This window comes from Notamacropus eugenii, chromosome 2, assembly GCF_028372415.1.
Source record: "Notamacropus eugenii isolate mMacEug1 chromosome 2, mMacEug1.pri_v2, whole genome shotgun sequence".
NCBI classification, from domain to species: Eukaryota; Metazoa; Chordata; class Mammalia; order Diprotodontia; family Macropodidae; genus Notamacropus; species Notamacropus eugenii.
In genome coordinates this window covers 56,452,784-56,467,122 of record NC_092873.1, presented here as the reverse complement: position 1 = coordinate 56,467,122, position 14,339 = coordinate 56,452,784, and the positions used below count along the sequence as shown (strand labels likewise).

Here is a 14,339-nt window from a genome sequence, read left to right as displayed (position 1 = left end):
TTTGAAATATCAAGAAAAGGAGGGATGAGAGGGGACACAGACAAGGAGGGTAGTGTGGGTGCTACCAAATTAAATTTAATGTGTATTAAAAGGAACAAGCTGTATGTAGTATTTTCTGGTATTTGTATATCAAAATGTTTGTATTTGTTAATCATTTTCTAGTTTGTAATAAACAGTTTTTTCCCACTTAATAGTATTTTATTTTTTCCAATTACATGTAAAGATAGTTTTCAATATTTTTATAAGATTTTGAGTTCCAAATTTTCCTCTCTCCCTGCTTCCCCTTCCTCTTCCCCAAGACAGCAAACCTGAGATAGTTTGTACATGTACAATTATGTTAAACTTATTTCCACACATAATAAACAATTTTTAAAAAATCACAGTGATTTGTAGACGTCTGGTTGAATAGTAGGGATAGTCAAGTCAACAAGTATTTTTTTTATCTTCATTTTGAGTTTCAAATTCTCTCCCTTCCTGATCCCTCCCTCACCCATTGAGAAGGCAAGAAATATGATGCCCATTGTACCTATGAAGTCAGGCAAATTATATTTCCCCATTGCCCATGCTGTGGAAAAAAAAAAAGAAAATGAAAAAAATATTCTTTTATCTTCACTCACAGTCCATCAGTTCTTTCCGGAGATGGATAGCATTTCTCGTCATAAATTGTCAAGGATCATTGTGTTGCTGAGAATAGTTAAGTCATGCACAGTTGATCATTGTACAATATTACTGTTATTGTGTGTGATGTTCTCCTGGTTCTGCTTTCTTCACTTTGCATCAGTCCATGTAAGTCTTGCCAGGTTTTTCTGAAACCACGTCCCTTGTCATTTGTTGTAGCACAGTAGTATTCTATCTTAATCACATACCACAACTTGTTCAGCCATTCCCCAATGTGTGGACATCCCTTTAGTTTCCAATTCTTTATCACCACAAAAAGAGCTACTATGAATATTTTTGTACCTATGGGTCCTTTTCTCACTTCTTTAGTTTCCTTGGGATATAGACCTACTAGTGGTACTGCTGGATCAAAGGGTATACACAGTTATATAGCCTTTTGGTCATAGTTCCAAATTGCTCTCCAGAATGGTTAGACCAGTTCACAAGTCCACCAGCAGTGCATCAATGTCCCAATTTTCCTGCATCCCCTCCCACAGTTGTCATTTTTCTTTTCTGTCACAGAAGACAGTCTGATAGATGTGAAGTGGAACCTCACAGCTGTTTTAATTTGCATTTTTCTGATCAATAATGACTTGGAACATTTTTTCATATGACTGTAGACAGCTTTGATTTCTTCTTCTGCAAACTTGCCTCTTCATATCCTTTCAGCATTTACCTATTGGGAAATGGCTCTTAGTATTGTAAATTTGGTTCAGTTCCCTAAATACTTTAGAAATGAGACCTTTAACAGAGAAACTTGGAGTAAAAAAAAATTTCCCCAGCTTCCTACTTTTCCTTCTAATTTTAGCTGCTTCAGTTTTGTTTGTGCAAAACCTTTTTTAATTTAACGTAATCAGAATTATCCATTGTACTTCCTGTGATCCTCTCTACCTCATTTGGTCATAAATTCTTCCCTTATCCCTTAATCTAACAGGTAATTCCTCACATGCTCCTCTAATTTGCTTATGGTATCACCTTTTCGGTTTATTTCATGCACCCATTTTGACCATATCTTGATATAAAATGTGAGGTCAACAAGCATTTTTAAAGCACTCACTATGTGCCACTCACTCTGATTAGCAGCAGTTGTTGTACTTGCCTTCTTCTCCTGATAGACGGCACAAATGAAGGATGCATTGATACGGCTCCTTAAGGTATTAAAACTGTGAGGAACTAATGGAAAATCTTTGTTTTGAATTTAAAACTAATCATAAAGTAACATAGCTCTGCTTGCTGGATGGTTCATGTTTCCACCCTAATATAGAGGAAAGCAGTCAGTTAGCCAGGCAGCATTTACGAAGCTTCTACTCTGTGCTAGCCCTGTGCCAAGTACCTGGGATACAAAGAAAGACAGTGGTCAGCCCTGCCTACAAGCAGCTCAGTCTGAAGGGGAGACATGTGCAAACGACTCCGTGCAAACTACAGCCTTCGTCAGAGCTTCTGGCCGAGGAAGATGCTTTGTGGGCCAGATGTGGGCTTTTCACTGGTCTAGTGTCGAGCCTCCCCACCCAATGTAGATTATCAGCTTCTCTGTAAGAGCCTCCAAGAGCTGTCTGGCACGCTGAAACTTAAGGCGATTGTCCAAGATTGCTGAGTTGGTGCATGTGTCAGAGGTAGGCCTTACATGGGTCTTCCGGAGTCCAAGGCCAGTATTCACATCCTTTATTCGCCATCCCTTACGGCCTCTTGACTTTTCACTCTGGTAATCCTGTACCTCCTTCGTAATGGCAAAAGAATGAATGTGATAGAGACGAGAAAGCACAGATTGGACTGTATTTGGGCTGTTCACGTGGGTGGGTTTCTGCCCTTTGATCTGAACTCGCCTTTCTCATAGTTGGCTCAAGTACTGAATGCATGGGACTGTCTTCTTTCCCATCTTTCAGACTGATGATGAGGATGAGTCCTTTGTTCTTGAGGATCCCACTCTGTTCAACATTGACACTTTTGACACCCACTCTTACGACACATCATCAGTGGCGAGCTCAGACAGCGGTGATCGAACCAATCTGAAAAGGTAAGTAGGCATGTGGGCCAGTCCAGCAGATGCTGGGAATGTTCACTTATTTTAAAGTTATGTATAGTGTCATTGACAAGTTGCATGCTTGTATTTTCACATAGGAAGCAGAAGGCAGACTTGAGGGGAAGTAATAGGCCAGTTGGGCTTTGAGGGTCTTGGAGATGGTTGAGGATTGGGGGCACACACCAAGGAGCCCCCTTCATCCCCCAGTAGAAGCCATTCAGGCAGCTGGGGAAAGCAAGGGCAGCCCAGCACCCTGTTATGGGGAGAAGAAGTTGGACCTTGTTTGCCCCTACTCTTTCCTTCCTGCTTTAAAGCCAGCCCCAGCACCGGCATTCCTGTATTCCCTCGGAGAGGGTTCAGAGGAGAAGCCCGAAGATGATTAAAGGGATGGAAAGGGGACCTTTGACCCTAAATAACTTCATTTTGACTGTTTTTTTTCTTCCAAAATTCCTGGGAAGAACATGAAAAGAATAGGGAAGTGGAGAAAGCCTGATGCACATAATTTATTGAATTCATGTGCATTCTCCAGGTTGGTGCAGATGTCTGTTCGTCTGTAACTTTTTAAATGTCTTGGCCGTGACAGTTCTGTAGCTCTTAGGTACTGTTCCTGTAGGACAGGGACCAGATCTAACTGTCTTGGGCCTCTCTGCCCCATGGTGCCCCTCAATGCTTAATAAACCCTTTTTTATAGCACCAATGAGAGAGGGAGGGAGGGGGCAGCTGAGCAAAGCAGAAGAGGAAATGAGAATGTCTGGGAAGGTGATTCTCTGATACTTAAATGGAGGGGCAACTTCCTAGACTTGGTTAAAGCTGGCCCACCCATCCTTCCAGAAACTAACCACAGGGGCTGCACCGCAGCTAGGCACCTTCTCTAAAGTGACCTGAGGAGTGAGGAGGGCCAGAAGTTGTGGTGGGAGGTGGGGCAGCAGAAGGCAAGGAGGAAGGGGGACGTTTCACAGCATTCCAGCAGGCCACTGTGTCGAAGGAGGAGGGTGGGTCTCCATCTTTGTCAGGCACCATCAAAGAAGGCAGACCTCTTATTTTGTTGTTTGGTCTCCCCTCAGGATAAGGTGGGCTGCCGAGGTGGGCTGGGAAGCATCCTGATGGGCTGAGGAATTCTGGGATTGAACTAGTAAATGACATACCACAGTCAGTCAAAATTTCTACTTTATTTTGGTCTTAAATGTCTTCATTTACTCCTTTCAAAGCTGCCAGGCTTGGCCTTTCAGGTTTTAGTCTCCTAATTTTTTGTTCTTTTTAGGAAGAAGAAACTTCTTGACTCTGTTTCACTCCATGGCTCAGTGATGCGGCATTCGCTTCTGAAGGGGATCTCAGCCCAGATTGTCTCAGCAGCTGTAAGTGCGGGGTCTGGTTCCCTGGGCTCTGGGGCCAAAGCCACTGAGGCAAATGAGAAGGAACAGAACCCAAGGCCCAATGTCATCTTTGGCTGCAGGCTTATGGGAAAGGGGTAGTTTGAGTGATTTTGTGTACCTGGATTTGAAGTGCACAGGGTGTTAGTGTGGTCATGAGGGGCAGTGTGTCTACTCAGTGCCCAGTGAAAGGAGGATGGGCTGACGGAGGCGAGCTGAAACAGGAAAGGCAGGTGGGCAGGAAGCCAGTCTCTGAGCTAGAAAGTTCTCAATTCAAATCTTGCTTTTGCCACATCCTGGCTGTTTGACTATTCACTTCCAAGGTTCTCAACTTGCCTTGGTAGAGGGAGTCCCCCACACTTAGGAGACTGCAGCTCAACACTGGCTCTTTTCCTCATTTTCCCAAGTGAATAAGGCCACTTCCTACCGAGAGACACGCATTTGCTTGGTCTGTTCATGTAGGCAAGTGAAAGCTAGTTCAGTTTTATGGAGTGTTTAAATATAGGATGTGAAGACTGAGGTCAAATAGAAATCATTTCTTGCAAAAGAAAACAGAGATTCAATATATTTTACCCAAGGGCAGCTAGGTGGAGCAGTGAATTGAGTGCTAGGCCCAGAGTCAGGAAGACTCATCTTCCTGAGTTGAAATCTGGCTTCAAACACTTACCAGCCATGTGACCCTGAGGAAGTCACTTAACCCTGTTTGCCTCAGTTTCCCCATCTGTAAAATGAGCTTAAGAAGGAAATGGCAAACTACCCCAGTATCTCTGCCAAGAAAACCCCAAATGGGGTCACAGAGAATCAGACACGACTGAAACAGCTGAAATCAATACTTTATCTAAACCGTTTTTTGTCTGTTTCACAAGAACACATCTGACTTCAGAGCCCTAAGCTGCCACACCTAGGACCTGGCATCATGGTGCAGTAGAGACAGTGTTGAATTCAGAGCCACAGGATCAACATTCGCATCCCAGCTCTGCCACTTGTCTTTCTGACCCCAGGCAAGGCACTTCTTTTAGACTCAGTTTACTTATCTGGAGAAGTGAGGAGGTTGGAGTGTCTTCCTCCAGGGTGCTTTGGGGGTCTGTGACCCACGTAACTTGATTTCCCTGTTATCTTTTTAATCATGGCAGACTTTTGAGATGCTAACCCAGCTTTGGGAGCCCTTTTTTCAGAGTACAGTGGATGTTTGGCACTTTCTGTTTGGGCTAGAAGGAAATGCTCTGCTTTTTCAAGATAGGGCAAGGTTGATAGGGCATTGGAATGATCTCAGGAGACCTTAAAAGCATTCCATGTCTGATTTTTCCCAAAGAAGTATCTTGTGCCAGATGGCCAACGTCTGGAGCCTCCCTCCAGCCTGGGCACAGATTGCAGTCAAGGCATGCACTGTGCTGCTGCTGAGCCATTTTGTGGACAAATGGAGCCAGTTTAGACAGAGATGGACCGATGATGGAGGGAACTTGGGCAGTTGCCACTCTCTGCCTCTAGATTGGACTTAGTCCTATTTGCTTGAATGGGAACCACCTGTTGGGGGATCACATTTCCATGACGCTTTCTGAATCTAATCCGCATGTAGGTGATGAAACCCATTCTCCCCTAAATTAAGACAAACCAGAGCAATCATTTGACCCACCTGTTCAGTTTAAAAATATTTTGAATAATTGAGATGGGCTGAAAATCCAGGCCTTGAATAATGATGAGATAAATCTGTTGCTTTAATGAAGCTTCTTTTTTCTCCAGAAGAAGGGCTGGAATCCTAATAAGTCCCATCAGGTTTGTTTCCCCTTGTTCTTCCAGAACAATGGCAGGGTTCCTGTGGTCCACTCACATGAATGCTGCTTCCAGTGGGCCATTCTGTTTCCTCCTAATCTCTACTTACCAGCTGAGCCTCTGGTCTCTTGGCCTCTGTAATGATTGACTTACTGGCATCATCCCACAGCTGCTGAGTTTCACAGGTGTGCTGGGCATCTAGATGTACGTAGGTGAAGGCATCCCTGGGACAGCATACCTTGTCAGTGGCCAGCCATTCTTTGACGGAAGAAAGACCCCAGTGAGGGCAACCTCTCTCCCTGCTTCCCCAGACGGCCCATTTCCCTTTGGACTAGATTTCATTGTTGCTCATTTTTCCTCAGTTCTTGAACCTTCCACCCGTTGCTCCTACATCTGAATTTTGGGGCTGAACAAAAAAGACTCAAATGTTCTTCCAAATGACAACTGTTTAGCTATTTAGAGGGAGTTGCCATCTTCCCCTGAGCTTTTTCATCTGTGCATCCCCGTATGTCATGACCTGGTTCACCTCCCTGGTTGTCCTCCTCTGGACTCACTCTGGTTTCTTGATAAGTTTTCTAAACCAGCACTTCTTAAACTTTTTCCACTCATAACCCCTTCAGTGCTTCTTAAACTGTGGGTTGCAACCCCGTAGTTTAAGAAGCTCTATTCTAAACTCTGGTTCCCCAAACTGAACCCAGAACTTCAGGTGTGATATGACTAGGACTTAGTACAGAGAGACTGTCACCTCCTTATTTAAGGAAACGATACCTTTCTTCATGCAACCCAAGGTTACTCTAGCTTTCTAGGCTGCAATTGTATTCAGCTTGGAATCTATTAAAACCCTCAGATTGTTTTCAGGAGAGCAGTTGTTTAACTATGACTCTCCTATATAGTATTTCTGAAATTGATTTTTTGAACCCAAGTGTATGACTTACATTGGTCTCTATTCAGTTTTATTTTTTTTGTCCCAGAGTCCAAGCTTGTCAGAATCTTTCTTGAATTCTGACTCTCTTATCCAGTGCATTAATTATTCCTCCCAGTTTTGTCTTCTGTGTTTGATAAAGATACTATCGATGCATTTGTCCAAGTCATTGATAAAATAGCGTTTGGCTAAACACAGAACCCTGGGGCCCTTCACCAGAGACCTTTGCCCAACGTACCATTAAGCAATTAATAATAGTAACTCTTTAGGTCCAGCCATTCAACTAAGTCTGCATCCCTCAAATTGTGCCTTTGTTCTCCCACATTTCTCCGTCTTTTCCATGAGAACAGCATGAAGGGGTCTGCCTAGGACATTGCTAAAATCTAGACAAACTCTATCTAGCTCATTGTCGTGACCTGACAGGTCAGTCACCTTGTCACAGAAGTTCATGAGGTTGGTCTGAGATGACCTGACCATTAAGCCTGTTCTGTCTCTGGGATCACAGCCTCCTTTCTCCTTCTCCTCAATAAGACATCCTAAAAATACATTCTAGAATTTTCCCAGGAATTATCAGACTCAAGCTCATTAGCCTATTGTTTGTGGACTGTTTTCTTTCTGTTTTTGAAAATTAGAGCTACAGGAACAGGAGGACTTCAGCTCGCTGAGGGTCTCCACGTGCCGGCTAACTCTTCTCATACTGGTCTTGGCCATGAGTTCTCTGGCATTTTTATTCCTTCTATTCTGGCCCAGTGTTGAACAGCTGTTTTCTCCCTGACATTCATTGTCTTATTTCATTGCTGTGCCTTAGGTCCTTTCCCTGTGATGGACCATGGTATGGGGTAGTGGTTTCAGTCATGCTTACAGTCAGGAAATTACCCATCAGGGCTTCATGAGACCTCTAGCCTGGGAGACAACAACGGAAGACATGTGGGTGTGGTAGCATTCTTGTCTTGTTCTAGTGAGCCTCACTGTTTGGGGTTTTGTGAATGCTACTTTTGTTTAATCTGTGGAGTGTGTGGATATATTTAAGTGAATTTATATTATATTTGCTGAAGGGGTCATGAGTGTAAAAAGTTTAAGAAGCCCTGGTTTAGAGAACCCTTTCATTTTGCAATGTCTTTGGAGATCCTAAAAGACCTAGTATGGTATCCACAAGTGAGGATGGAGAACCTGGATCATCTCCCTCTTGGCTCCCATAACTCCTGAGCTAAGCTGCCTTCTGATTTCACAGTTGGGGCCTCCTGAAATTCTGGCCCCTCTCCTTCATTCTGTGCCTTATTCTTCCAGTGCCAGCCAAAGAGGTTTATTGACCTGTCACTAGTCTTAGCCTAGTGGACTGGTGACCCTGCACCTAGCCTCTTGCCAGAGGGAGGCCTCAGCATCTATTGAAGAGAGTGCAGGGCTGACTGGGAGTTGAAGGCTCAAGTTCAGAACCTGCCTGGTAAACAGCAACCTTGTGACCAGGTTACTGAGCAAATCAATTCTTTATTCCCTCCCAGCCTGAGTTTCCTCCTCTGAAAGATGGCGATGATAGCATCCACAGTGCTCCCCTCCCCCAGGGGTTTTGAAGCTCAAATGAGGTAGTGGATGCAAGGTGTTGTGCAGACCATTGAGCACCAATGGAAATGCCAGCTGTCCTTATTGCCCACAGTGGTCCTTTAATACATCTTGTTCCACTTGGCCTTGGAGAGCAGAACCTGGGCACTGGTGTGCAGAGGACACTTTAGGCTTAATGCAGAGGAGATCTTGCTGAGCATTCAGCATGTTCAGTACAATGGGCCACTTCAAAAGGAGGTCGATTTCAGCTTTGAAGATTTTCAAGCCAGAGCTGGATAATGACTTGTTGAGTAGGTTTTAGGGAGAATCCTTTTTGAGGTGTGAGTAGGACTAGGTGGCCCCTGAACTTTCCTCCAAAGGTGAAGTCCTGTGACTTCTTTCCATGTGCAAATTGCCACCCATCTCTTCCTTCTCATCCTCTGTGACTCTTGTCCATGTCCTTTGATAATAAATAAATAAATGTCCTCAGGAAGATTTTGCTTCTTGAGATCTATTTTAAACCTCTTCATCTGACTTTTAAAATTATTTACTTATTTTTAGCTTTCATTTTAGAAAAATTTTGAATTCTGAACTCTCTCCCTCCCATTCCGCTCCCTGCCCCCCTCATTGAGTAGGCAAGAAAGAAAAGAAATATATCATTTATCCAAGCAAAACATATTTCCATATTAGCCATGTTGGCAAAAAAAGCTGGAAAAATAAAGAGAGTGGAAAATTATTCTTTAATCTGTACTCAGACTCCGTTAATTCTTTCTTTGGAAGTGGACAACACTTTTACCATAAGTCATTGGCCATTATCTTGAATCACTGAATTGATCCAAATAGCTAAGTCAGTCACAGTTGATCATCATACAGTATGGCTGTTACAATGTTCTCCTGGTTCTGCTCACTTTACTTTGCATCAGTTCATATGAGTCTTCCCAGGTTTTTCTGAAAACATCACCCTCATCATATGATATTCTATCATAATCATATGCCACAACTTGTTCAGTTATTCACCAATTGATAGGCGTGCTCTCAGTTTCCAATTTCTTTGCCACTGCAGAAAGAGCTGCTATAAATATTTTTGTACAAATAGCTCATTTTCCTTTTTCTTTCACCTCTTTGGGATACAGACCTCGTAGAGGTATTGCTGCACCAAAGGGTCTGCAGTTTTATATCCCTTTAGGCATAGTTTCACATTGCTCTGTAGAATGATTAGATCAGTTTACAACTTCTCCAACAATGCATTAGTGTCTTATTTTTTCCACCTCCCCTCCCACAGTTATAGTTTTCCTTTTCTGCCATATTAGCCAATCTGAGAGGTCTGTAGCAGTACCTTTGGATTATTTTAATTTGTATTTCTCTAATCAATAGAATATTTTTGTTCTAATGATAATATGATAATAGCTTTGATTTCTTCTTCTGAAAACTGTTCATAGCCTTTCACCATTTATTGGGGAATGACTCATATTTATAAATTTGAGTCAGTTCTCTATATCTTCGAGAAATAAGGCCTTTATCAGAGAAACTTGCTATAAAATGTTTCCCCTGGGTTTCTGGGTTTTTCTAATTATGGCTACATTGATTTTGTTTGTGCAAAATCTTTTAATGTAATTAAATTTACCCATTTTTAATGTCCTATAATTATCTTTTGTTTGGTCATAAATCTGACAGGTAAAACATTCCATGGTCCCCTAATTTGCTTATAGTAGCACCCTTTATGTTTAAATTATTTACCCATTTTGGCCTTATCTTAGTATATATACATATATATATATAGTGTTAGTTTTATATCCTCGCTGCATATTCTAATATATATATATGTATATAGTATGAGATATTGCTCTATACCTATACATGGTTTCTAGTTTCTGCCAAACTGCTTTCCAGTTGTCCCAGCAATTTTTTTATAATATTATTTTATATTTATTTTATTTGTTCTCAGTGTTCTATAATTACTTACATATATCTGAGATTTTTTTCCCTTCCCTCCCCCTCCTTCCCCCCTTCCTCCCTGAAATGGTGTACAGTCTTATATAGGTTCTGCACATATATTCCTATTAAATACATTTTCACCTTAGTCATGTTGCATAGAAGAATTAAAATGAATAGGAGAAACCGTAAAACAAAACATAATACAAAAGAAAATGGTCTGCTTCATTCTGAGATCCAGTTCTTATACTTCTTTCTCTGGATGTGGAAGGCATTTTGCCTCAAAAGTCCATGGGGAATTTTTTAGGTCCTTGCATTGCTATGAAGGACTAAGTCCACCAGAAAAATTCCTCACACACTGTGGTTGTTGCTGTGCACAAATTTCTCCTGGTTCTGCTCCTTTCACTCAGCACCAGTTCATGTAAGTCTTTCCAGGCCTCTCTGAAGTCTTCCTGTTCATCATTTCTTATAACAATAGTATTCCATTACATTCATATACCACAATTTGCTCAACCATTCCCCAGTTGATGAGTATCCCCTTGATTTCCAGTTTTTGGCCACCACAAAGAGAGCTGCTATAAATATTTTTGTACATGTGGGACCCTTTCACATTTCTCTGACCTCTTTGGGATACAGTCCCAGAAGCGATATAGTTTCCCAGCAATTTTTGTTACATAGTAATTTCTTGTCCCAAATTCTTGGATCATTGGGTTTGTCAAACACTAGATTACAGTGGTCCCTTACACTGTGTATTGTGTGGCTAATCTATTCCACTGATCCACCACTCTGTTTCTCAGCTGTTACCAGCTTGTCTTGATTATTGCTTTGTAATACAGTTTGAGATCTGGTACTGTTAAGCCACCTTCCATCACATTTATTTTTTCATTACTTCCCTTGATATTCTTGACCTTTTGTTCTTCCAAATGAATTTTATTGTTTTATCTACCTCTATAAAGGTATAAAATTTTTTTTGGTAATTTAGTATGGCACAGAATAAGTAGATTAATTTAGATATAATTGTCATTTCCATTATATTGGCTTGGCCTGACAATAAGCAGTGAATATTTATCCAGTTGTTTAGATCTGACTTTATTTGTATGAAAAATGTCTTGTGATTGTATTCATATGGTCCCTGGGTTTGTCTTGGCGACTCCTGAGTATTTTATATTGTCTGCAGTTATTTTAAATGGGATCTCTCTTTCTATCTCTTCCTGGGTTTTGTTTGTAAAATATAGAAATGCTGATGACTTATATGGGATTATTTTATATTCTTCAGCTTTGCTGCAGCTAGTAATCATTTCAATGAGATTTTTAGTTGATCATCTGGGATCCTCTAAGTATACCATCACATCATCTGCAGAGTGTTAGTTTTATATCCTCGCTGCATATTCTAATTCCTCTGATTTCTTTTTCTTGTATAGCAATAGCTAGCATTTCTAGTGCAGTATTGAATAATAGTGGTCATAATGGGCATCCTTGTTTCAGATATTAGTGGGAAGACTTTTAGCTTAGCTTATCCTCATTACAAATAATGCTTGCTGATAGTTTTAGAAAAATACTGCTTATTTGAAGGAAAGCTCCATTTATTCCTATGCTTTCTAGTGTCTCTAATAGGGAATGAGTGTTTTATTTTGTCAAAAGTTTTTTCTGCATCTGTTGATATAATCATATGATTTTTGTTGTTTTTGTTACTGATCTGGTCAGTTATGCTTATAGTTTTCTTAATATTGGACCTGTTCTGCATTCCTGGTATAAATCCCACCTGGTCATAGTGTTTGATCTTTGTAATATAGTGCTATAATCTCCTTGCTAGTATTTTATTTAAAATTTTTTCTTCAGTATTCATTAGGGAAATTGATCTATAATTTTATTTCTCTGCTTTTGCTCTTCCTGGCATGGGTATTGGTACCATATCTGTGTTGTAAGAGGAATTTGGTACAATTCCTTCTTTGCCTATTTTTCCAAATAGTTTAGTGTTGGGATTCATGATTCTTTAAATTTTAAGTAGAATTCACTTGTTATTCATCTGGTCCTAGTGATTTTTTTCAGGGGTGGGGGGAGCTTATTGATGCCTTATTCAATTTCTTTGTCTAAGATAGAGGGTTATTTAGGTATTCTATTCCTTTTCTGTTAATCCTGCAATTTATATTTTTGTAAGTATTCATCTGTTTTTCTTACAGTCTTTTTTTGTCATTCAAGAATTGTCATTCTTATTTTTGTCAAATTGTCATTTGCTGGCATATAATTGGGCAAAATAGCTCCTAATAATTGCTTTAATTTCATCTTCATTGGTGCTAAATTCAATCTTTTCATTTTTGATACTGGTGATTTGGTTTTTTTCTTTTTTTATATTAAATTAACCAATAGTTTATCTATTTTGTTGTTTTTTTTTTTTCATAAAACCAGCTCCTAGATTTATTTTTTGTTCAATGATTTTCTTACTTTGAATTTTGTTAATCTCTCCTTTGATTTTTCAGGATTTCCAATTTGGTGTTTAATTGTAAATTTTTAATTTGTTCTTCTAGTTTTTTTTTCACTGATCTGTTTTTTCTCTTTTATTGATATAAGCATTTAGAGATATAAATTTTCCACTAAGCACTGCTTGGGTTGCATCCCATAAATTTTGTTTGTTGCTTCATTGTCATCATTCTCTTTAATGGAATTATTTTTTATTTCTATGATTTGTTCTTTGGTCTACTCAATCTGTATTTCCACAGCCTTTTATTGAGTATGATTTTTATTGCATAGTGGTCTAAAAAGCATGCATTTAATATTTCTGCTTTTCTGCATTTGATTGTGAGGTTTTTATGCCTTAATACATGTTCAGTTTTTGTGAAGGTGCCATGTGCAATTGAAAAAAAGGTATACTCCTTTCTATTCCTATTTGGTTTTCTCTAAACATCTTTCATATTTAACTTTTCTAAAAGTCTGTTCGTCTCCATAACTTGTTTCTTGTTTATTTTATATTTAGATTTGTCTAGTTCTTAGAGGGGAAAGTTGAGATCTCCCACTAGTATAGTTTTACTGTCTATTTCATTCTGTAATTCATATAACTTTTCTTTAAGAATTTGGATGCTATACCATTTAATATTGATATTACGTCATTGTCTATGGTGCCTTTTAGTAGAATGTAGTTTCCTTGCTTATCTTTTTTAATTAGATCTGTTTTTGCTTTTACTTTGTCTGGGATCATGATTGCTACTGCTGCTCTTTTTTTAACCTCATCTGAAAGATAATAGATGCTGCTCCAGCCCTTTATTTTTACTCTGTGTGTCTCTCTGCTTCAAGTGTGTTTCTTGTGAATAATACATTGTTGGATTTTGATTTTTAATCCATTCTGCTATCTGCTTTCATTTTATGGGTGGGTTCATCCCATTCACATTCACAGTTATCATTATTGACTGTGTATTTCCCTCCTTCCTATTTCCCCCCTGTTTGTCTTCCTCCTCCTCCTTCTCTCCTCTCTCTCTCTCCCCCCCTCCCTTCTCAGAAGTCTGTTTTGCTTCTGACTACTGCCTCCCTTAATCTGCCCGCCCTATCGACCCAGCATCCCCTCCCCTCTCACTTTCCTGTTGGATAAGATAGCTTTCCATACCCAACTGAGCATATGTTATTCACTCTTTGAACCATTTCCAATGAGAGTGAGGTTCATGCATTTCCCGCCCCACCATTTTTCCTGCCACTGTAAAAGCTCTTCCTTGTGTGCCTGTTTTATGTAAGATCATTTTGGATATTCTTCCTGTCCCTTCTCCCAGCGCATCCCTCTTTTTCACCCCGTAATTTTTTCTTTGAGATCATCCTATCATAGTCATCTTACACCTGTGCCCTCTGCCTATGTATTCTCCTTCTGACTTCCCTAATAACGATAGCATTCGTGGGAGTTACAATCATCTTCTTCCCATATAAGAATGGAAACAGTTTAACCATATTAAATCCCTTAAGATTTCTCTTTTATGTTTACTCTTTTATGCTTCTCTTCGTTTTTGTGTTTGAATGTCAGATTTTCTATTCAGCTCTGATCTTTTCATCTTTCCCTCAGAAAGATTATACTCAGTTTTGCTGGGTAGGTTATTTTTGATTATAATTCTAGTTCCTTTGCCTTTTGCAATATCATATTTTCTTCTCATTTAAT

The 14,339-nt window shown here is 40.0% G+C and overlaps 1 protein-coding gene across 8 annotated transcripts in view; it reads left to right on the top strand.

Moving 5' to 3' along the window:
- The window catches only part of VPS8 (VPS8 subunit of CORVET complex), a 163,310-nt gene that overhangs the window by 12,962 nt on the left and 136,009 nt on the right, over positions 1 to 14,339 (top strand). For all 8 annotated transcript variants that reach the window (XR_011973980.1, XM_072640418.1, XM_072640419.1 and 5 more), the window contains 2 exons: positions 2,541 to 2,671; positions 3,939 to 4,032. Coding sequence is in view for 7 of the 8 variants with exons in the window: in XM_072640418.1 (XP_072496519.1) it covers positions 2,541 to 2,671; positions 3,939 to 4,032 (225 nt within the window). In the remaining variant the exon portion in view is untranslated. The remainder of the gene's footprint in view (positions 1 to 2,540; positions 2,672 to 3,938; positions 4,033 to 14,339) is intronic.